The 22997-nt window shown below is 38.7% G+C and overlaps 3 protein-coding genes across 8 annotated transcripts in view; 1 reads left to right on the plus strand and 2 right to left on the minus strand.

Moving 5' to 3' along the window:
• hivep2b (HIVEP zinc finger 2b) overlaps positions 1 to 10002 on the minus strand; it is a 32682-nt gene extending 22680 nt beyond the window's left edge. Inside the window, exon 1 of one of the 3 annotated variants that reach the window (XM_041812794.1) lies at positions 9879 to 10002. The gene's annotated coding sequence lies outside the window, so the exon portion shown is untranslated. Of the gene's footprint in view, positions 1 to 50; positions 266 to 9501; positions 9632 to 9878 lie in introns of those variants that run through there. The other 2 variants (XM_041812793.1, XM_041812792.1) reach the window with 2 other exon arrangements.
• A 2580-nt stretch (positions 10003 to 12582) lies between these two features.
• fuca2 (alpha-L-fucosidase 2) lies at positions 12583 to 19892 on the minus strand. Its single transcript, XM_041812463.1, has 7 exons — positions 19295 to 19892; positions 17602 to 17789; positions 17155 to 17494; positions 16866 to 17076; positions 15390 to 15580; positions 14395 to 14503; positions 12583 to 13499 (listed from the first exon to the last, which is right to left on the minus strand). The coding sequence occupies exons 1-7, from the start codon at positions 19480 to 19482 to the stop codon at positions 13362 to 13364; spliced, it is 1365 nt and encodes a 454-aa protein (XP_041668397.1). The 5' UTR covers positions 19483 to 19892; the 3' UTR covers positions 12583 to 13361.
• Positions 19893 to 19949: 57 nt separating this feature from the next.
• Positions 19950 to 22604, plus strand: LOC121526110 (putative deoxyribonuclease TATDN3). 4 transcript variants are annotated; one of them, XM_041812464.1, is made up of 10 exons: positions 19950 to 20142; positions 20228 to 20260; positions 20347 to 20420; positions 20501 to 20585; positions 20930 to 20992; positions 21097 to 21206; positions 21366 to 21421; positions 21510 to 21622; positions 21926 to 22006; positions 22250 to 22604. In XM_041812464.1, the coding sequence occupies exons 1-10, from the start codon at positions 20089 to 20091 to the stop codon at positions 22391 to 22393; spliced, it is 813 nt and encodes a 270-aa protein (XP_041668398.1). In that variant the 5' UTR covers positions 19950 to 20088; the 3' UTR covers positions 22394 to 22604. The 4 variants fall into 4 exon arrangements, with proteins under 4 accessions (XP_041668398.1, XP_041668399.1, XP_041668400.1 ...); XM_041812465.1 differs by having other exon boundaries at positions 21929 to 22006; XM_041812466.1 differs by having other exon boundaries at positions 21522 to 21622.
• The last annotated feature ends 393 nt before the right edge of the window (positions 22605 to 22997 follow it).

The following is a 22997-nucleotide window of genomic DNA, read 5'->3' on the forward strand; positions in this document are numbered from 1 at the left end:
GCTCATACAGCAGCTGACATTCAGATATCAAACATAATCCTCATACAAACCTGACATTTGAATAGTCCCTTGTCCCATATCGACAGTCACATGTGACATTCCTCATACTGCATAGTCCTTTTCTCCATTCTCCTCATGCCCGGGTAACGATAATGAAATAAATTAGCAAGGTAAAGTCCCATCAGTCATGAAGCTGCTGGCTGACTGGGTGTACATTAGAAGATCTATTGATGCGAGCTAGTCACCAGAGAAAATACCCAACCGTGACGTGCGGACCCAGGCACAAAAATAGCAAAGGGGCCCTGGGAGGGATTACACAACAGCCCACGTTTAAGGACGCTTTTCCTCTCACTCGCTCTCTCTCTCACAGCAGCAGCTGCCTCACTCTACGCACAAAGTGGGGGAGTCAGATATCATGATGCAAAGAGCTAAACATCACCTTTCTAGGCAGCCGTTCATTCATCCCTTGAATCAACAATCCATTGTTGCCTGAAGTGATCAGTTCTGAGAGTTAAAGCATATATCCACACGTATTTACAACCAAATAAATAATCTATACAACCATTTAGACAGATGAGCAGGCAGAAGTGACAAGCTCAGTGAAAGGCAGTAATCACACGCTGCAGCAGCTCTGAATATACATTTCCTACAGAGATCCTATTCACTTTGTATAGTGAGAGGAACTCAATGAAAAGACTTCATGTGCCTGGCTGGGAGGATGCTGCAAAAATTAGACATGTACTGCAAACGCTGAGACACCCACAGCCTGTTCAGAGCCAGTTCTTTCCCATCACGACAGGATTTGCTTTGTGAATGGAGAGAGTCGTGATGAGGGTGTCATTAACACAGCAAAAAAGTAGGACAATACGGCAGATTATGTGCAGCTGCAAAGCTCGTCCTCTGAATCAGATGTAAGAGTTCAGGGTGACATAGTGCCATTTCAGCCTCGATGTTAACGCAACAATTTCTGAGTCTACATAAATCTACATAACTTAATCTTTTCATTTATGAGCTCCAGACTGTTCAACACAACTTAACATTTTAACCCTAAGCCTAAAAACTGGTTAGTAGTCATTTTAAACAGCCAAATTACCTTATTTTTTCATCGGAATCAAAACAATTTTTGGAGTTGCTTAAATTCTTCCTAGGATTTATTTACTCAGAATTAATTGTACAACCCAGAGGGGTAAACTGGTATTGTAATTTAAGGAAATTACTTATACTGAGACCGATATGAGCCAAAGGTAATCATTGGTATCCACAGATTTAAAAACTTCTGTTGATACAGCTGGTATATCCGCTGTTTAAATAGGCAGAATTTACAAATAGGTTGGGCAGCACAAAAACTGTATTTTAAAATTTTACATACAGTACTGTGATGAACTTTTAGGCATTTTGGGGCCAGAAACTGAGGCTGAAGTAGGGCGTGTAATGGTGAGAAAGCCTGCCTGAGGCAGCCATGGGGTGGGATCCAGGATTGAGACAACCCCTGTCGTGCTTTGGATGTCCCAAGGGGCATGGAAAAATCATCTCTTGAAAAAACTGAAAGTCCACACCTTAAGAGTGGAGTAAAGAGTGTGACTGTGGTTCCCAACCTTGGGTCCGGGCAACCCTAAGGTGGGGGGGGTGTCAAAGATCTCATGGGGGTGCAAACCCTGTCTGCTTTGATGTCAAAATTGGATGTAGGGGGGAGCAGGTGGCCTAGTAGTTAAAGGCGCTCCCCATGTACGTGGGCGGCCCAGGCTCGAATCCGGCCTGAGGTCCTTTACCGCATGTCTCTCCCCCACTCTTGACTCTGTTTCTGACTCTGTCTGCTGTCCTCCTCTGTCTGATGGAGGCATGAAAATGCCCAAAATAAATCTTAAAAAAAAAAAAAAATTGGATGTAGGTATATTTTTAAAAATCATGATTAGAAACATTAAGATAAAAAATGAAGGGAATCTGTACATTCTTGAGCAAAGATGTAGGGGGGAAAAATCTAATTTCTCAGATTAAAAAGTCTATTTATTTTTCAACAGTGATACACTATCATAATAACAGATTTTGTCATGGGCAGGTGTATGTAGGCCTAATATGTTGGGAATTTGTCAACGAAACCAATTAATATTGATGTGTACTTTTTCCACATGAATTCTGGGGGGGCTTAGCCTGTCTAAGATATGAGTAGGGGGCCCCTAAGGAAAAAAAGTTGGGAACTTCATGTCAAGGGTACTGTCTGGGGGGGTTGCCATGAGCCCCTGGACATGCTGTAAATGTCCCAAGGGCAGGAAAACTGCCGGTGGTCTCTGGGTGTATCACCAGGGGGGAAAGGCTCGGACAAAAGAAATTCTGTGAGCTTGACCCTGGCTGCCAAGCGACATACGTGTGCGTCAACATGTATTAAGCTTGACCCTGCACCCCCAACCCCCTCCCAGCTCTGGGCTGTGGCACATCAGGACTCATTTGAAAACATCAGATATTGGCAAGATGTGCATTCCCTACTTATATATAACATACATATAAATCAAAAAAATTTTTGCTTTTTATTACTGAATTTCTACATTTGAATAAAAGATTGTATGTTTATGGTAGAATCAGTGGGTTGTCTGTTTTTTACAACACAGACTGTCACTTAAAGAAGTCAATTCAATTTACAAAGAAAGGGTGTGGAGGCCTATATGTATATCAGTATTATATTGGTGTTGGCTAAAATCTAATACCATATTTTCTCCTATTTTCTCACTTGTACTAAAAATGAACATATTTCTTGTATGATGTCTAGCCAATTAGACAGTGTTGTTGAACATTAGAGAGGTAACCAAAGTAGTGCCCTTTTGAGTAAATACTTTTGACCAATGATCAGTGAAAAGCCGACAGTTGACCAAATGTTAAATATCGATCCTGATAACCGGCCAATAATGATTTGACCTCTCGTATCCCACTCTGTCATGTCACAGTAAAAGTGTCATTGATTATGTTTACATGTCATTCTTAGTTCATGACTCTGCAGTCTGTTATACCGTCAGTTAAACTATTTCAGTGTAATCCTGGATATGTCATCACTGTATTTAAATACCTGACCTGTACATTTTTTTCAAATGTCATGCTAGTGTACAATTTAATGGTACTTCTTAGTTTCAAGCTGCTACATTTCAATCAGTCCATTTTTATTTTATAAGTGCCAAAGTATGACAAACTTATCTCAAAACCCTTTACAAAAAACATATTTCCACCTGGAGCAAAGCACTCAGCACGAGTGGTTTCAATAGTACATACTGGTACTGTACATTATTTATTCCCTAACATAGATATAGTTAAAGACTGAAGTACACCATATGCTGTTTCATGTATTTACACACTGAAACAAGTAGGTGTAATTTCCACAGAAGACCAATAACAACCTTAACAGATGAAGCGTAAGACTTGTCCAGATTTAGTTAGATGATATTATCTGAATCATATTGGTAATACAAGACTGAGTATGGTTATACCAGGAGACTCTGTCTGTGATTTGTAGCTCCATACTACCAACAACACATCACACTAATGTAAGGTAGTGGCTGCATCTGCAGATAGAAGTCCAAAAAAGGCAACATAAAGAAAACTGTCATTCTACAGTAAAGTTTAACAAACTTGGCAAATATTCCAATTTGTACTTAAGCAGAGGCTCTGAGTACCCCTACACATTCAATTATTCAAATACCAGAATTGCAGTTTTATTTTAAACCTTCAAAATAAGAACCTCAAAGATGCCTGTTTTCCCATCTTCAGCAATATATGTGAAGATAAATGGCAAAGGCAGGGTTTTGGGTTATTTTAGTGTTTAAAGGTGTCAACAACACTGTCTTACGCCACTGAAATGAAGTGTGGTTGTGTTATCTTCTCACCTTGCTGACTAACTACTACTGGGTGATGAAATGATCTCACCAGTGAGATTTTTCACAGTAACATCAGCTTCAAAAGCCAATTTCTGAAACTACAAATGTGGGGGCTTTTATTGGAAATAGGCTCATTCACTATTGCATTACCTCATTATGTGATGCATAAACTCACTGGCATTCATTTACACCATGACTTCAAGACTGTTAAATCTCTCTGACTGATCTAGGAATGACTCTTATTTTACCAAAAATGCATGATGTTATTAAAAATTCACTACTAATGCTACAGGCTAAGCCACATACAGCAGCCATTGTAAGCATTACATTCTTGTGCATTGGTATGTCCGTGTCAGTCTACAATACACAACCACCACTACTCGACAGTGATTTTTTATGCCAGTTCCTGGTCCTGCTACTACATTCCCTGCTTGTTTATATTCAGGAAACTATGGCAGCTGAAACCAAGCGTATTATGTTGGAGTTATTATGTTGCAATTATTTCAAAGAAGACATAAGAGGCAAAGGAATGAAGGGATGGAAAGTATGGTCACTGATTTAGCAAAAGCAGGGGAAGAAAAAAGCCAGAAATATATATATTTTTTTGTTCACAATATTGCAATTACTTTTAAAGTTCCTCTTCTTATTTATTTTCCAATAAAAGGCAAGCAATAAATCATTCTGTATTCTAACCAGCACAATATTAGATTAAACTAGGGCTGGAAAGTTTTGAAAAAAATGTATTCCTCTTCTGTTATTACTGTTACTCAATATGAATTGTTGTCTTGAAGGGGATTATAATGTTTTGTCACTTTTAATTAAAATAACATAAAATTTAAGAAAAGTTGGATTTTTTGCAAACTATTCTAGAAAATATGATGCTTGAATGTCTGCATGTGTAGAGCATAGCATCTCTTCTGTGCACAAAAAAATTGTATTCTGACACGAAATTCAGGTTGAAAATATTGCACCTTCTGCAACTTGAAAGTTGCAGAAAGCCATATTGCAATTTAATCTAAATTTCACTTGATTGCAGAGTCAGTCCCCAAATTAGGCATTACTCATAAATAATACCAAAACAGAGAATTTGTGTTCAGTAAAGACACTATTCTGATCAAATTTATTTTTTAACATAGCTGTATTCATGCCCATTTCTAATGTAAAAATTGGCATTTTAATGGGTTGTGTATGTGACTTCTACCACTTTGAAGCCAGCCTCTAGTGGACATTCAGAGAACTGCATGCTTTTGCATATGTGCTTTGTCTCCTTTCTTCAACCATGGAGTTTTGAGATGATGTCTGGTTCCCTGTCAAGCAGCTAATGAACCATCTCATCTGCCAAAATCAACTGATATTATAATCAGTTAGGAGGCTGCCCTTATGTTTACTCATATCGACACAAAAAAAGGGGATTTCCCCCTTTTAATGATCAGCCACCTCAGGAATTCACGTGAATCTTTGACCTTTCGACACAATGCAATTTACACAACTATAAATACCTCACCCGCTTTGACCATCCTCCACAGTGCCACTGGGTGAGAACAACTGGGTGCCTCTATGAATAGGAGTCCTTGGCTTTGGGCTACAGCTGAAGCATATTTAACAGAGGTCTTAACATGAAGCTTACACAGCAGAACAAAGGCTTCCAACTTATGCAACGACTTACAGTTTAACTTCACCTCTGACTTGACAATCCTACCCAAAAGGAGCCTGTATTTCCTGTGCTGAAAACTGTAATGTCAGAGTGCATTTTCTGAAGAAAACTTCACCTCTGTGTGAGCCAAAAAAGCAGTGAAAGCAGGGACTGTCTATCGACAGCGTCCCTCCACAGTATGGAATTGCAGCGTGCTATTATTAGATATCGCCTCTAACAAGCTGAAGATGAAGTTGAAGCTAACTAACTGCACTGCAGCTGAGATCCATTATGCTGTATTCAGTATCTAGAGGAGCAGCACTAAAATGGCTGATACTCAATGTGCAGTGAAGGTCAAGTCGCCCATCTCTATAAATATAATGGTCTGTCCCCCAGGATGTTCCACGCTGCTTGGCATTTCCACTATCTAAAGCAACACCGCGGCTCCGCTGACCGGCTCAAATCTGCCACAAATTTGCATGTGATTGAATGCCACACATGCACCCGTCTACTAGCAGGCCTCTAATGATATTAGTGGTTAAACAGATGGGAGGGGAGAGGGGGGAGACAGAGGGGACAGCACACACATACAAAGAGAGAAGGAGGCAGAGAGGAGGGAGGGGGGTGGTGTTTATGAATGGAAGGAATGAGGTTTTCCTCCCTGCAGGCTGTAGTGGCTGTCATATGGCTGACTGAGATATCGCTTACAGGGGAACACTACAGGTTGAACAAACAGCTGACACAAACACCAACAAACACTGTGAATAAAAAACAATATCCACCAATCAATCCATCCATCAATCAATCAACCAATCATTGAAAGATAATCAACAGATTCACCTCTTGGACCGGTCCACTATTGTTTCATTGATCCGTCTCTTTAAATCAGCCTCTCAGAGCAGCTGTACTTACACCATTATCGCAGCAGTACCTGAAAATAATCTGACATGATTGTGTGTTTCCATGGAAACCATGCCAACGTCTGTAGCGGCTTGCCGGTTCCTGTCTACATATATAATTACCACAGCAGATTACAGCAACAAGACTGCAGAAATGAGTGGAGAAAACAGGCTGCAGCCACATCATGCATCAATATCTCATCATACAGAGAAACACATTATACTTACTCTTCTGGTGGACGTAAAAATAGAGATACATACGTCTGAAAATAACATTTAAATAAGCACTTAAGAGAAAAGGTTGTATTTTTGACCTGGGATTTAAAATACTGCAACATTTACACAAAGGCATTTGGCAATTTCTTCCCTGTGCCTTTCTTACACATTTACAGGTATGCTAATTCAATTAGGAAATTAATACACAATATAATGTGCCCTTTTTCACTCCAAACATATTTTAAATCTAACAGGTGGAGTAATTGAGACATTGGCTGATGTAAATGTAGGAATCATCCATAGTTTTGTCTTATTCTTATATGATTTACCTGCTTGAGCTTCAATAGAGAGAACATTATAACAGTATTGTTTTTGTCTTTCCCACTTGTAAATGAAATATTCTGGTGTTATGTTTAGGCAAATCTTGGTTTTGAGAATTTCTCATGACCATCTTCAAATACTTTGCTGTGTGTCAAGAATTAGATCAATTTTCCTGAAAGTTTTCATCAATTTTCCTGTTGAATTTCAGGAATTTTAGAGGGAAATTTAATCACATGATCCTCTATGAGAAGGACTAATACTTAAGACACAGGAGTCCATCTTTACTATGAAATGCTTGTCTTGAATATGTTTATTATTTCTATTCTTTATTTGAAATAAGTAAGCAGTTTTAACTTGTGCTTTAGGAAACCAAGTCAGCAGTAACCAAAGTTCAGAGGTCTAATCTGGGATTAAACTAGTATAGACCGTTTTAGAGGTAGCTGCACAAACGATGGCTCGCTTTAACCTTGTAAGCTTTAGCTAATGCTAATGAAGCTACGCTCGCTACATAGTTAGGGTTTCTATGTAAGCCAATATAGCTACAATAGCTTTAGCAAACAAAGTCTGGCAGTTACATTCATGAAATATCCACACTGTAAACACTACACACTAATCGACATTTCATTAATAAAACCATAAAATGGTCCAGTGACTAATCTGGGGTTAAATTATATTTAGACCTGTTTTAGAAGTATTCAGGCAAAAGCAGTTAGCTTTAGCTTCATTAGCTTTAGCTACAGCTAACAAAGTCACACTTGCTACGTGGCTAATGTTTCTATGTAATGTCAGTGATATAAATATCTGAAACATCAGGTGAGGATATCTATGAGCCAATGTAGCTATGTTAGCGTTAGCAAATGTAGCATTTTCTAATGTAGCTTTAGCCTTAGCTTAGCTTAGCTGAGCTGTGTTGGAGTGTCTTCATGGAGGACCAGCTTTTTTTTTCCTGTAAGATGTTTACTCAGCTTCATCCAACATTTTGTAATTCAGTTTTGAAGGTCAGGTTTTGACTTTTAACATTTAATATACTATTCCTTACCCTAACCTTAACTGGAGGTTTAATCAGATTTTATTTTGAAAGTTTCCGCTTGTATTTCCGCTCTGACAGAGACGACATCTCACAGTAGTGATCTCTCAGTGCAAGATCTGCCGCCGGTCTGTCTTTGGGTAAGGACCCCCATCACAGAGGTGAGTCGAACCAAAGTCCACTCATTCCTATGGGAATCTCCATGATATCCAATGTGCCTCTAAACTCCTTCCCTCTGCAATATTTTCTTCCAGAATATGCCGCAACTATGCTGAAAAAAAATTTACTTTTGTGGTGGATTACGAAGAGACTGTATGACAGTGTTAGTTTAGCAACAAGCTGCTTGCTAGCTAACAGGCTATAAAGGGTTATATTTATCGGCTTGATCTCCAACAAAGTCAATTAATCAGTTAGATATGAAAAACAGCATGAATAATCAGCTATATACACTTAAGTAAAAGAAAGAAGGCATCACTGGTTAAAACAGGTTAGCTAAAATACAAACCGACATTTTAATAGCTGAATCAGTTAGCTTAGCTTAGCTTTCTCAAAAGATGCATGCCTGGCAGGCAAACTACATCACTTATTTTCTTGCCTGACTATCCTGTGAGCCATGCAAAGCATTCTGGGATTGCTCAAAGCGAAAATCAGGAAGGACACTTTTAACAGCTTTTAGATGCTTTTGAATGGAAAATTCATCAGTGAAACCAAAACTGTCAACAGTTGGGCCACCTACATCAGGAAAACTGTGACTCTGCCACCACTTTGGTGGGGATCGCTGTCTTGTAAATATTTTAGACTTTTTAGGTCAATGATGATGGTAAAGAACAAAGACGTAACCTACTACTTCTGCAGATGTTTCATAATTATATTAACAATGAATAATCTTGTTATTTCTCTATTTCAAGGGGAAGTTGGCGGCTAGTTTCAGTGGTACTGTAAATCTGATCTCAGATTTATCAATCTAAGTTGTAGCGTCTTAAATTTTACAGTCAGCAGACACTTTTGTCCAAAGCAACATATAATTTTACAGTGACATTTTTAAAAATCAATATGCAGTTATAAATAACATCTAAAAGTTATAAAATATCTGCCACAATAATACAAGTTTATTTAGATTTTTGTCTCAGTTTCTCCCCTCTTCCTCTAACTTTCTGCACCTTGATTGCTCCAACACTACAAGTAATTTTAACTTTTGCTTTTTGAAATTAAGTAAATTATAGTCTCAAGCACATTTGAAAACGTGTAGGTTTTTAATCTCTTGTGTTGGTCTTCGCTGATGAGAAGAGGTGTTTTGGACTACAAAGGTTGATAAAACTGTCCTTACGTGAGCAAATCCTCATGACAACACAAATATATGACCTTGCCTTTGGCCATAAATTTAAAGCAAGATTAATTTCTGACATAATTATCATATCCAAGCTTTAAACGTATTTTTTGCCTTTGCATTTCACAATAACAGGCTGAACATGGCAGGTAAATATGTAAAAAAAAATGGTGGATTGCCCCTTTAAATCGCCATTTTTCACAGAAATGTGGCAGCCTTACTGTTCGTCCCGTCCATTGAACATCTGTCCACACATGATTTACATCCTCACATCCTCCTGTTGTTGTTGTTGTTGTTGTTGTTTGGGGGGATCAGCTGTCAGGTGGGCTGGGGATAGCCTGCTCAAAGTGGGGAAATGCAAGGACGTGAGAACCCCTTGCGAACCCCCCACTCTGCACGTCATGGAACATTTGCAGAAGAGGGACCTCCCACCTTAAAGGCGTGCAGCAGCGAGCAGACACAACACAGATCTGCCCTGCACCGGGCTCACCATCTTAGGTGACAAATACACCTCCGATAGCGTGGATGAAAGCACACACTTTCCTTTTTAACACACGTAATGAGCCCGACGTGACGCAGAGACGGAGCAAGGGCTTACCGGTCACGGTGCGACATGCATATAATTTCATTTCAACGACGCTTCTCGGATGCATGACACAGGATCTTGTTTTCCGGGGTCGTCTGTGCTCAGTAGGGGGTGCACGGATCAGTTTTGCGCCGTCAGCGTGCTTTAAAAAATGCACCGCACGACCGGGGTGTTATTATAGATGAGATCAGTAGGGGGCGCCAAGACTACGCAGCAATATAAGTTCATCTTTGCATTAGAAAGGGATTTTAAAAGTTAAATAATTCTACGAAAAATGTGATTTATTGACGGAATGCGCTCTTTCACCACTTGTTACAATAATATAAATTTATTAATCACATTTTGTAAACACTTGATCATTTTAATCATCATTTCAACACTGATGTATTGCATTTTAGTAGCTTTAAAATGTTTGATTTATGTAGAATTGTATTGCCTTTTTTGTTTAATTCTTGTCTCATTTGAATTCATCCTTTGTATAAATCTTATCTTATTAAATTCATATCAACATGCATTCATTTATAAATCAGGAATGGGCGACTTTAGTTACTGACAAGGCCACATTAATTTTATTCTCACTGCCAGAGGACCAGATTTTTATAAAATGTGGGCAATTCTCAAATTTAACATTAGAATTAGCATTCATATAGTTTAATAAAGGAACAAATAAATTGTTTTCATCATGCAAGAGCAAATACTAATGCCTAATTTAATCAGAAAAACACAGAATTTAAGCAAATTTAAAGTGATTTTTCAATGTATTAACAGAAACTATTTTTAGATTTTTGCTTTTAAGGATGCATAAAAAAGAATTTTCACAGCAACATTTACAATCAATTATTTATCTCATTTCTTGCTATTAAATAAAAGCTTGAAATGATTCTTATTTAAATGTAAATATGACAGGTTTTATGTTTACAATTCCTTGATTTTTGAAATTGACTTGTGGTCTGCATTTTACTCCAACATTATACCACGGCAATAAAAACAGAAGTCCTAGGCCCCCAATATTGAATACAATTTTTTATACAATTACCAAAAATTGCACGCAAACATCAGCAATATTTTGATACCAAAACACTAACAATGTTTTAATGCAGTATGAAAAGGAGTCTGCAAGTCACCCAGGGATCAATTTTGAGTCCGCTTCTATTTACATTATATAGTAATAACATCGCAGAAAAATTAAAGTACCGTAAAGTTCATCTTTATGCAGATAATACAGTATTATCGTCCTCAGCACCCTCACACTGTCAAGCTCTGTCTCAGTTACAGTCTGATTTTAATGTATTCTAACAAGCTCTAACTGATCTTTCATGCTGAACCCCATAATATAATATAATGATTTTCCCAAGGCAGAGCACTGACCATCTTGATGCCACCCTGTATGCATTAAATAATGTAAAAATTGAATGTATTCTTGATGTGAGATCAAGATCCGTCTCTTATGTCTCACATCTCAAATTAAATTTAGAAACTAAGACTGCAGCTTGGTTTTCTGTACAGGAATAAATCCTTCCTGTCAATAAGAAACAGAAAAACGATTGTCCAGTTAACAGTGCTGCCAGTTTTAGACGATGGAAACATCCTCTATACACATGCAGCTGCTTGTTTTGAAGCTGGTGATAGTTTTCATCATTGGGACCTGCACTGGTCTGTAGGCTGGCTCCTAAGTCAGCACAGAAAGCAGCACAGTATTCTGTTTATTTACAGAGCACTCATTGGTAAACTCCCTCCTTACCTGGCTTCTCTCCTGTCTATAAACATCTCAGCCCGTACAACCAGCTCTCAGAGCTGGATCACTTTAAAACACCAAGGTTTAGGATGGAATGGGGTAGGGCTGCTTTTAGTTGCTGCACCCATATGTCCCCAAAGAGTTTGTGGATTATGGATATGTGTTTATGAAAGTATTTGTGATTGTTTGAACCATGTCATAAATGTTTTTCTTTTCTGTTTTTTTACTGCAATGCTGGAGGGCACCCTTGGGGAAGAGACCTTGGCCTCAGTGGGTTCTCCCAGCTAAAATAAAGGGTAAATAGGTTTTTAAAAAAGTTTCAGTACATTTTTGATACTTTAGATCTTTGATATAAGAAAAAGTAATCAAAGTAAATAAAATGATGACAATTTGACTCTATATAAGAACTGATCAGGGCTGCAGCTTGAATGAAAATAAATCAACAGGTAAAATAAACATCAAAAAAGTAACTTTGAGGGGCGCTGGTTTAGCACAAATGGTAGAGCAAGCCCCCTTATAGAGGCTAAAATCCTAAATACACTAACCGCAGGATCCTGATGCTTTTCGGTGCATGTCTTCCCCTACTCAATTTCCTGTCTATCTTCAGCTGTCCTGTCATAAAAAGTCATTTTGAGAATGGATGAATGGAAATCATTCAGTTCTCTTTCTGTTGTCTAGAACAGTGGTTTTCAATCTTTTTATGCCCAAGGCACACCGAAACCATATCTGTATAAAATAGCAACTTACATGATACATGAAATTGAGCTTGTAGTGTTAGCTTAGGGAGGCCATGGAGTTAAGTGCTGCTAAATAATTGAGATAAGCTGATATCAAGCAAACCATCATCAGCTGATGGCAAGCTGCTTCACTCTAAGCACACCATTGGCAAATTGCACTCCTGCTGCGATATTTAAAGCCTGGCTACGCTTTGCTGCTCCCTCTCCAAGCTACTTTTTACAACCCTTCCTCCACCCCAGCTCCTCCTTTATTCTACCTCAGTGTCATTCTGTTGTCATTGATGCCTGCTGTGCTCTGGGTTTTTGGCTGGCTTTCCTTGTAGACACAGGAAATGTAATCATCAGCTGTTTAAACCACCTGGTCTCATCTATCCAATAATAGCACAGCTCCACTCCCTCATTGTTAGCCTATCATATTGCTGCTGCCTTTTTAAAATACCCCTTTCTCTCCCATCAGTTCATTCACGATGTCATTATGTGATGCAATCCTCCATATCCCCATCGCTGTCAGTTTGTAGTGGGTTAATCCACTTCACTTTTTCATCAGCCATCCTCTGATCAGCTCCAGTCTTAACAGTTTGATCTTCATCTTTATCCATTCAGCCTCAGATGGTATCATTAGCCAGCACCTCCAGCAGAAAATTAGAGAAATCTTTTAAATCTTTGGCACAGTTGCATGGGCTTGATGATTGTTTTATTATTGTTTGGCACCTCTGTTTATTACATCTTTATTTTACTTGCTTGATAAATTGATGAAAATTTTAAAATTAAAAGTGCAGAAAATGTACATTTTTTTTCCCTTTTCCCAGATTTATCAAATACTTGTTGCATTCAGGCTGTTGCATTATGCTTTTACTCTACTAAAAAAAATGCTATTTACAATCTTAAACTGAGAATCACTGAGCTAGACTTCAGTTATCAAAGTTTATCATTTTTCATATTTCATTATAAATTGTCATAATAAATCTCTGTGTTCTTCTGTGAGGCCTGCAGCTGCGTCTCTTCTTCCTCATGTGATCGGTTTTAAGTGGCACCTGTCAGCTTCAGAGTCCAGGCCCACTGGCATGGCATCTGTCTGAAGGACAGGTGGGGCAGGAAGACCCGCAGTCCGTAGGGCTTTATAGGCTCCCACTGCAGAGACCCGTGACCGAGGAGCGCCACCTTTTTTTAGAACAAAAGAAACACACGGACAAGGTTGAAATGTTGACAGAAAAGGGTGAAAACAGAGTGCAGTCCTTTGTGAATCACCCTCGCTTTTCAAGGCAGTTACTGGACAGAGTACACATTAAATCTTTTAAAATACCAGCCTATCATTGATTTTTTTTTCTGCTCAAAAGAGCAATAGTGATATGTTTAAAAACTGTTCCAACAGCTACAAGATTTTTAATTCAATTATCATCTGTTTTCAGCCCTTTAATGTGAAAAATTGCTATCTCCGCTAATTTAACACTGAATATTTGAAGGTAAGATACAATTTGAACATTAATATGGCAAATATCAGAATATATCCTCACTAAAATTATTGTTGAATAATGAGAGGGAAAAGTCAGTCTCCTTGTGTATTTGTTGTTCTCTGCTCTGTGTTCACACTCATAGAACAAGACTTACTGCAGGTTCTTCCTGCTTTGCTCAGAGGCCTAACTTATTTCTTTTGTTTTTCCATGTGAACCCTACCCTTCCTAACTCTTCTCTCTGCTGCCACATGAAATAAGAGACGAGGCCCCATCCTCTCAGGCAAGCTGCATGTAGAAGACAAGTGCCAGAGTTTTTTTCCAAGATTACAATTAAATGACAATGAACAGACTTTGCAAACAACGGAGGAGATTTTTTTTATCTAAAACACTTCAAAGATACATGAGCTGAATACTCTCCAGGCTGAAGATCTGAATGGAGATCGGTCCTACAAATTAAGAAAAGGTCTTGTTTTGTCTTATAGAAATGTGACATCTACTGGACATCTACTCTGACAGTTTCATATTAACCTTTAAGTTGGTTTAGCTGTTTAATATACTAAAAATAATCAAGCTTTAAGTAGGATCGACTGTTCTTCTCTTACCTGAGCAAGTCCTTCTATAACAACAGGTTCACTCAGAATCACAGATCCATCAACAGGCCACTCTAGTAAAACAGCATAGATGCTCCATTCCTGTGGTCTACAGGTGTACCTGTTGATGATTAAACATTCAGGAGGAAGATATGCAAAGCATTTTATTACTCAAAGGTTTTTACTTTGAGTTTGGATCCCTTATTTCTAATGTAATCTTTAATGTAAAGCAGCTTGATATACAGGTGTTGAGGTGCCCTGAGGACATTCAACTACTGCAAACAAAAAAATATATACAGTCTTTAACAAATTTATTAGACCACTTGTCTCAGAGACCATCCAGCATCATGAAGTGCTTTAATGCGGACTCTTTCATTTTCAGTGAGCTCTCCACATTTAACCATTATGAACAGGAATAAGGAATTTCAAACTGAATTCATCTTTTTAAACCCAAATTTGAGCCGGCTCACTGGGCTTCTCTGAGAAGTCAGAAATCAGAAAAAAAAGTCAGAAAAACTCATTTTTCTGTTCAGGAATGCAAGTAAATAACTAAAATTTGACATATTAATCAAGAAATAATAATGTGCTTTACTATTTTTTCAGTTTTTTTGTAAATCAGCAAATTTGAAAATTCATGGATAACAATAATAATGATATTTTAGCATTAAAAATATCATTTGGGTTAAAGAGCTTCTACATATTGGTGTATTAACCATTGCAGAAACATAAAAAATGATTTTGGTTTTACCAATTTTTACCAATGCTGTTAATTTAGGGCAGCTGTGGCATAAACCTTATTTTGGGTGGTGGTCTAATAAATTGGTTAAGCACTGTATATCCATATCATTATATTGAAAAAATCCCTCATGATCTTTTCAGTCACATGCTACATTTTGACTTACTCATTACCAGAAAAGTACTTTCCTCCACATTAAATGATCAACAGGATGATTAAAGTGAATAACTGGTCTCTTAAACCAAATACATAAACTTAATCAAGGACCCACCAAACATTAGGAGTGACAGAGTCGTTCTGAGCCCGCCATGCTGTCGTGTTGTAGATGGCCTCTCCATTGACTTTCAGCCACTGACCCATCTGCCTCAGACGCTCCTCAAAGACCGGAGCGATCCGTCCATCGTGTGTCGGACCGACGTTCATCAGCAGGTTTCCTCCACAGGAAACGGTCTCTACTAAATTCTGAAACAGATACAGTCAGACAGAGTTTGATACACTGCAGCTGTGTTTAAGAAACACCAATGGGCTATGTATTAAACAGCACCAGGCAGGATGTTGTAGAGAATAATTCTCACTGTCCCATCAGAGTAATTATGGCCACATTTGACAAGCTGAACTTGTATTTTTTAATAATCTGCCGAAAGAAACAACTTTCAGTCAATAATCCTATAGGTTTTTGCCTCTGTTGTCTATAATAGTTAACCCAAAATTTGGGTCTAACAGTCAGAGAAAGGAGTTTATTGTCAGTAAATAAAAACACTATTTACTTATGCTCTGAAAGAATCTACAATTTCATGCATCTTTGTGTAGTCTACTTTTAAGAAACACTTAAACCACTGTCGGGGTCTTGCCCTCCTTAATAGGGGAACTTGTCAGACAGCTTGTTCTTCCTCCTGGAAAGACATCTCAAATGCTTTCAGCCTATCTCTCAGTCTTTTTAATCACATAAATTATTTAGAAGATCACTGACAGTTCCCTTGACAAAGAAGTTAACTTCAAAGTTATAAAAAGAAGGCAAGTGTTGCCAACTGAATAAGATCTTTATCATAGTATTAGAATTCTGATTAGATTTTTAATTATGTTATTTTTTTAGAGCAGGATATTTTACATTAATCAGGGCTAAGATGCTTGTTCAATGAAGGTCTATTTTCTGACACTGTGACTGTTGAGTGGTCATCAGAGTAACTCTGTGACTGTGGAGTGGTTGTTATGGTAAGTCTGTGATGGTTGTGTTGTCATCAGATTGACTCTGTGACTGTTGAGTGGTCATCAGAGTAACTCTGTGACTGTTGAATGGTCATCAGAGTGACTCTGTGACTGTTGAGTGGTCATCAGAGTAACTCTGTGACTGTTGAATGGTCATCAGAGTGACTCTGTGACTGTTGAATGGTCATCAGAGTGACTCTTTGACTGGTGAGTGGTCATCAGAGTGACTCTGTGACTGTTGAGTGGTCATCAGAGTAACTCAGTGACTGTGGAGTGGTTGTTATGGTAACTCAGTGACGGTTGTGTTGTCATCAGATTGACTCTGTGACTGTTGAATGGTTATCAGTGTGACTCTGTGACTTTAAGAATAACTTTCTATTCTAAATTAAAAACAGTTTATACAGATGTTAGCTCATTCTATTCTGTAGGTGTTTATATGTTGTTGTTGGTTTGTATGTTGTTCACAGGGAGAAATAAAAATACAAACACTACTGGGTGACTCATTGAAATGGTTTACATATAAATTGGGATCACATCTCACCGCTACAAGCTGCTCGATGGTGAGGTAGTCCCTGAGAGGAGCGTTTCGTCTGTAGCCCCATGACTTTGTGTCGATTGTCATGCAGTTTTCCCATTTGTGTTTGAGCAAATGTCCTGGCTGGTAGCGGTCAGCACAAGTATAATATCCACCATGGGTGCAGATGGAACCACTGCCCCAACGATCATTTGTCACCACTGTCTCTCGAACAGGACTGTATAAGAGAAAAAGATTCATGTTTAGTAAAATTAAACATACATGTATCGCTTAAATTAGCCTGACTTTTTCTTACCTGTCATTATAGAGCCAGGCTAAGAATCCTGTGCTGTTCCAGTACGTATCTGGAGCATCTCCATCCCCATCAGACCACAGTATCTCTGGTTTGTATTTGACAATGAGCTCATAAAGCTCAGGCAGAGTTTTAGTGGTAGGAAAGTAGTTTGTTGTGAAGACATTGGCGGCGTCCTCTTCATAGAGTGGATTAAACCACTCGAAGAGAGAGTGGTACAGTCCTAAACGTAAGTCACTGTTGGCACGGAGGGCACTCACCACTTCACCAACCAAGTCTCGTTTTGGTCCCACATCCACTGCATTCCAGTTCCAGGAGTTTTTTGAGCCCCACAGGGTGAAACCTGGAAAACAGAGATTAAGGACATCTAAAGCACAGCATTTCAACTCCAAATATTCCAGGTTGTAGTCCTAGTTTTTACTGCGATAGGAGGTGGATGATGTCCCCTACCCTCATGGTGTTTAGTTGTCAGGACGATGTACTTTGCTCCAGATGAGACAAAGATGTCCGTCCATTCTTCAGCGTCAAAGAACTCAGCAGTGAAGCGAGGTGCAAAGTCTTGATATTTGAATTCTGGAGGATAGTTTTGCTGCATAAAGTCAACATACGGTTTTAGTTTTTGCTTCTGCCAGTACCACCTGGAACAGAAAACAAACACACAGCGGCAGAGGAGAGAAAAATAATTTTAAAAAACACATTACGACATGAGAGACATTGTGTTGGATGATTAGTGGCAGTTGTTTTTCATTTGCTTTTAAGGAACAAGTTAAGCTTAAACTTTGGCATGAATATAACTGAATACAATAGATTGATTTCTTTTTTTTCAAACAGATTTTCACTCTATAAATTACCCATCTCAATGGGGTCTTGATCATATTATTTAATCTCTTTAAGCAGATGGGTTTTCTCAGTTTGCAACTGATCAATTTCCAATTTTCTGGGTATTTTTACTGAAATAAAGAGAGTCTAGTAGTCTAGGGTGATTCTTGACCAAAACACAGCACTTTAGGGTTATCTCATTGCAAACACAGTTGAGTCAGTCCTCTATGACTCACAACAGTGGCAGGGGTGGGGTAAAATATTAAAAAGATACCTGCTGTATGTTGTGGAGCATCAGCGCACAACTTTTGTCAAATCTTACCCAATAAGAAGACACTGAAGAGGGCACTTTGTCACAGTTTGTGCACTATAAAGGGCCAAAATGAGGCCATTTCAACAGGTTTTGCCCAATTTAGCCCACTACTAAGGCACTTTGTCAAATTTGCTGAGTGAGAGGGTACAAAAGAGGGTACTTTATCAACTGCCACAAAAAGGGCATCAAATAGAGGACTTTCTGTAAAATTTGACCGTAACGATGGCACCAAAGAGGGCACTTTGTCAAATGTGGCCCACTAAAAGGAAACTTTGCCCTCTTAGAGGCAAACAAAGAGGATACTTTGTCAATTTTGCCCACAAAGAAGGCATCAAATTGAGCACTTTCTCTAAAATTTGACCACTACAAGAGCACCAGAAAGAGCCCTTTTGTCAAGTGTTTACCACTTTGTCAATTGTGGCCCACTAAAAGGACACTTTGCCCTCTTGGAGGCAATCAAAGCAGGTAGTTTGTCAATTTTATCCACAAAGAGGGCACCAGAGAGAGCACTTTGTCAAATTTTGCCCAGTGTGTCTACTTCTATCCACTGAGACCAATTTTTACCACCAGGAGAGCACAAAGGAGGCCACTTTATCAAATATGATCCACTGGGGGCATCCTAGTGGGCACCTTATCTTCCAAAGGGACCTTTAAGAGGATACTTTATGATGTTTATCTGCTTAGAGGATTCTTTCACCGTTCTTTTTTGTCTCTTTAAACATTAGGGTACCAGGGGGGCTGATATCCCCCTCTGCTCCGCTCAGTGTCCACCTGTATGATCTTCATCAGCCATTCACCAGATTTGATCTTAGGCTGATTGGAAGAGAGCCATAGAGCAAATATTGATCTTTGAGCATCTGGCCTATCTTAACATGTCTAATAGGAAACACCATCTGATGTTTCACTACAAAGTTAAGGAAACAAATTGCTCATACTTCCTGGTTCCCTCGTATTTTGGAAAGTTTATATCATTTGGTTGTATAATGTTAATGTATGAGGAGCAAAGCTTACCAGAACCACTCGCTGCCGAAGCTGGGAACAGAAAAGACCCCCCAGTGAATGAAGATGCCAAACTTTGCCTGGTCATACCAGTCTGGCAGTGGTCTGGAGTCAATAGACTCCCAGTTCGGTTCATATCTTGCTCTGCTGGTTCCAATCAGCAGCATTGATAGAAGGAAAGATGCGGTTAACCATCCCATTTTGGGGGAATTTTAGCCAGTGTGGTAAAATGATGCGGATCACTGGAAGGGTATCACATGATAACACACTGACTTGACAGTAGAGGCTTATGCTGCGCTTGTATTCCGACTTGTTATTCCTACTTCCGATCAGGAAGTGGCAAATGTGATCTCCGTCGTATTTACAAATCGTGAACTCGTTCTTTGACAGAGCACCCCGACCGCGACGACACAACACGGCGGCACAGAGCATTAAGTGTTGTGATTTAGACCTGTTTTCAGAACCTTTTGCTGTTTCCTGGTGCAGTTTTAGAAACTCTAGACACAGCACTACCCAACATCTGCCTGCTGTGTGTACTAACAGTGCTGTAATGCATCACATCCCGGAGAACACTAAAACTTAAGATAACATCCTGAATACACTTAGAGAAAGCAGTCCTCTTACACGGTGGATGTTGCATTTACTAACTCTTGATCCGCCGGCGGCACAAAACCAATCCTATGTAACGCAACGCCGCTTTCCCGGGCGACTCTGCATTCTAAATCTCGCGCTCCCACGCATGCGTGGTTTGCCTCTCTTTCCGGAAGACGGTAATGTTTTGGTTCTGAACGCTGAATCGTCCACACATGCATGGCTACGTTGACTGTCACTGTCATATCTCTGCGGGGGATTTTGACAAGGTTTGTTTGTATTTTTAGAATTAAAATGGATAAAGAAGTTCTTGAATAGTTTATTATGCTTTCCTTTAACTCTTTTGTTTTCCAGGACATAGAGGAGGTGGTAGAGAACTCCAAAAAGGCGAGCCTCTTAATTTTCAATTTTTACAGATAAAAACAGATTTATAGAAAATTGTGGGCACTGATTTCTTTTTTTATTGTTTCCAGGCAGGGTTATTGGCTTTGTTAGCAGTGGCCGAGCATGCAGGAGAATTTGAAAAGATCATCGAGCTGTCACAGAGGTAAATATATCTGCTAAAGTGATATAATTTCACTTTAAAATGTTAATGTGTCTATTAATGACATCATGACTTGTCTCTAGGTTTCCAGGATTTATCTTCCCCTGTTTAGGTGTTCATCCTGTTCAAGAAGTTTCCCCAGAGAAACAAAGGGGGGCAACTGCACAGGTAGGGTCAAGTTTAAAGGATCAGTTCACCATTTTAATTAAAACTACGTGGCAGCAGGGGTAGTGTTGGTCAGGAGGCCCCAGATCAATAAGGGGCCCTCATCAAGTATATGTGGCCGCTCTCCAGGGTCGGCCAAATTATTTTACTTATGTTTTGGAAAGCATTTAAAGTTACCCCAAACACGCATTTACCTTAAGACACTTTTAAGACAGCAAATTGGCAGTAAGTACATCAGAGTCAGACTAGTTTGACGCTCAATCAATGTGGTTTATTTGGAACAAATTTTAAAATATATATATATATATATATATATATATTTTTTTTTTTTTTTTTTTTTTTTGCAGGATCTTGACGCTGCTCTACCCATTATAGAGAAATACAAAGAACACCTTGTGGCTATTGGGGAGGTATTTATTTACTATTTCCATTCATTAATCAATAGCAGTTTGCTTTCCTAGCTCTCATTTATTTTCATTTTAACAATTCTCACTTTTTTCATTCATAATTTCAGGTTGGTTTAGATTTTACACCCAGATATGTCAGCAGTGACTCTGATAAAGAGAGCCAAAGACAGGTTCTTATCCATCAGGCACAGATAGCCAAGGAGCTGGATCTCCCTCTGTGAGTACCACAGTACTATAAGTCAAAGATTAGATTATTCAAGAATATAAATATAAGATGCTTGTTGGGCATGCTTAGAAAGTTAAAGTATCCACCTTTGTTTTGAAAAATCAATAAAGAATAAATGAAAATAATTGCATGTTGTGTTTTATTCTTTAGAAATGTTCATTCAAGATCAGCAGGAAGACCCACCATCCAACTCCTCAAAGAGCAGGGTACCTTTTGTTTTTCACATTTATCTTCCAATAAACCATTTAAACTTCCATCTGAGAAGACAGTGCAGTTCCTCTTATTCTCCACTAGGTGTCGAAAAAGTCCTACTTCATGCTTTTGATGGTAAACCGTCTGTCGCCATGGAGGGGGTGAAGGCTGGATATTTCTTTTCTATCCCACCATCCATAATACGGAGTGAACAGGTACAGCAGGACTCAGGATCATAATAAATACACACTCTAGTATAACCCAGCTTGATTTAAATATTCCACTCAGGAATGATAGCTCATTTCCTAAGAAATATTTCATCCTAATTGCTCATGAATGTGAGTAAAAACATATTGGTTGTTGCTGTTTTTTTTAAGATATATTGTTTTGTGTAGATAATTGACATTGTTTGCTAACAAAACCACCTGAAGTTTTCAAAAATCACAGACATCTTTATTTGATTCTCACTGGTTGCCTCTGTCAGTAAATATTAATGATTTTTGTGACTTTCCACTAAGAAGCAGAAACTTGTGAAACAGCTGCCATTAGAGAACATCTGCCTGGAAACTGATTCACCTGCTCTTGGGCCAGAGAAGCAGGTAAAGTACGTTTCTGTTAAATCATAGAGTATATATGAGTATAAAACTAAACCAGGAGCTTGTTTATGGCTAAGACAGATTTTTATTCCTTATTGTCAAGGATTGGGTTTAGCTGTAGACTTCCTGTTTTGTATTTTTAAGATACTTCTGAGACATAGACTTTCCTCTTTTTAGTCAGTATACCTAAAAGCTTATTCCTTCACCCAGTTATGTTATCAATCTTGCTTTATGTCCTGATCACAGGTGAGAAATGAGCCCAAAAACATCAGTATCTCTGCTGAGTACATCAGTAAGATTAAAGGAGTGTCGCTGCAGATGGTGATGGAGGTGACGACACAGAACGCTCTCAGACTCTTCCCAAAGCTAAAGGCTGCCATCAAACCCTGACAAAGACTTAAAGAGTCAAGTCGTATGGCTGGATTATTTTTAACACATCCAAGTACCTAAACATGGAAGTCTGTTATACTGGGATATCCTGGAGTGAAAATAAATAACAGTGTCAGAGGCTTCAGAGGGACATTATAGTGGACTTGATGACTTAAGGACATGTATTTATGTTTATCATCTCTTAAATAAAGGCAGAGGATGGAACAATTTACCACACATCTCCTGTATTTGTCATGTAGGTGATGTATCTTAAACATCCAGCATTACAAAACACTTTGCCAATGCAGCATGATAATAAAAACTGACATCAACCTCAGTCCTCAGTGGGTGTCATAATAAAGTAAATATAACTCTCTCTGGTCATGTTTTTAATGGCCCATCTACTGACCTAAGGAGAGCAGTGATATCAATTTGCCAGTAGTTTTCCAGACATTTTCATTACATATTTTTATGTTGTGGTTTATCATTTAACATCAGTTATAGCCAAACTATACTGACCCTGAATCACTCACAGCTCACGGCTATCTGGAATATCACAAGTCCTCCTCATAAAATGGTTCTTTTGAGCTCTGTGTTTCACCCTGTTGTTGAATAATTGAGATAG

Source organism: Cheilinus undulatus, linkage group 18, assembly GCF_018320785.1.
Source record: "Cheilinus undulatus linkage group 18, ASM1832078v1, whole genome shotgun sequence".
Lineage (NCBI taxonomy): Eukaryota > Metazoa > Chordata > Actinopteri > Labriformes > Labridae > Cheilinus > Cheilinus undulatus.

Excerpts from the sequence above, each read along its gene's own strand:
- LOC121526110 (XM_041812464.1), top strand. The coding sequence starts at position 20,089 with ATGCATGGCTACGTTGACTGTCACTGTCATATCTCTGCGGGGGATTTT. Across the intron at positions 20,143-20,227 it reads CTGCGGGGGATTTTGACAAG|GACATAGAGGAGGTGGTAGA; the intron begins GTTTGTTTGTAT and ends TTTGTTTTCCAG. Across the intron at positions 20,261-20,346 it reads TGGTAGAGAACTCCAAAAAG|GCAGGGTTATTGGCTTTGTT; the intron begins GCGAGCCTCTTA and ends TATTGTTTCCAG.
- fuca2 (XM_041812463.1), bottom strand. The coding sequence starts at position 19,482 with ATGGGATGGTTAACCGCATCTTTCCTTCTATCAATGCTGCTGATTGGA. Across the intron at positions 17,495-17,601 it reads GACAACTAAACACCATGAGG|GTTTCACCCTGTGGGGCTCA; the intron begins GTAGGGGACATC and ends TCTGTTTTCCAG. Across the intron at positions 17,077-17,154 it reads GCCTGGCTCTATAATGACAG|TCCTGTTCGAGAGACAGTGG; the intron begins GTAAGAAAAAGT and ends TCTCTTATACAG.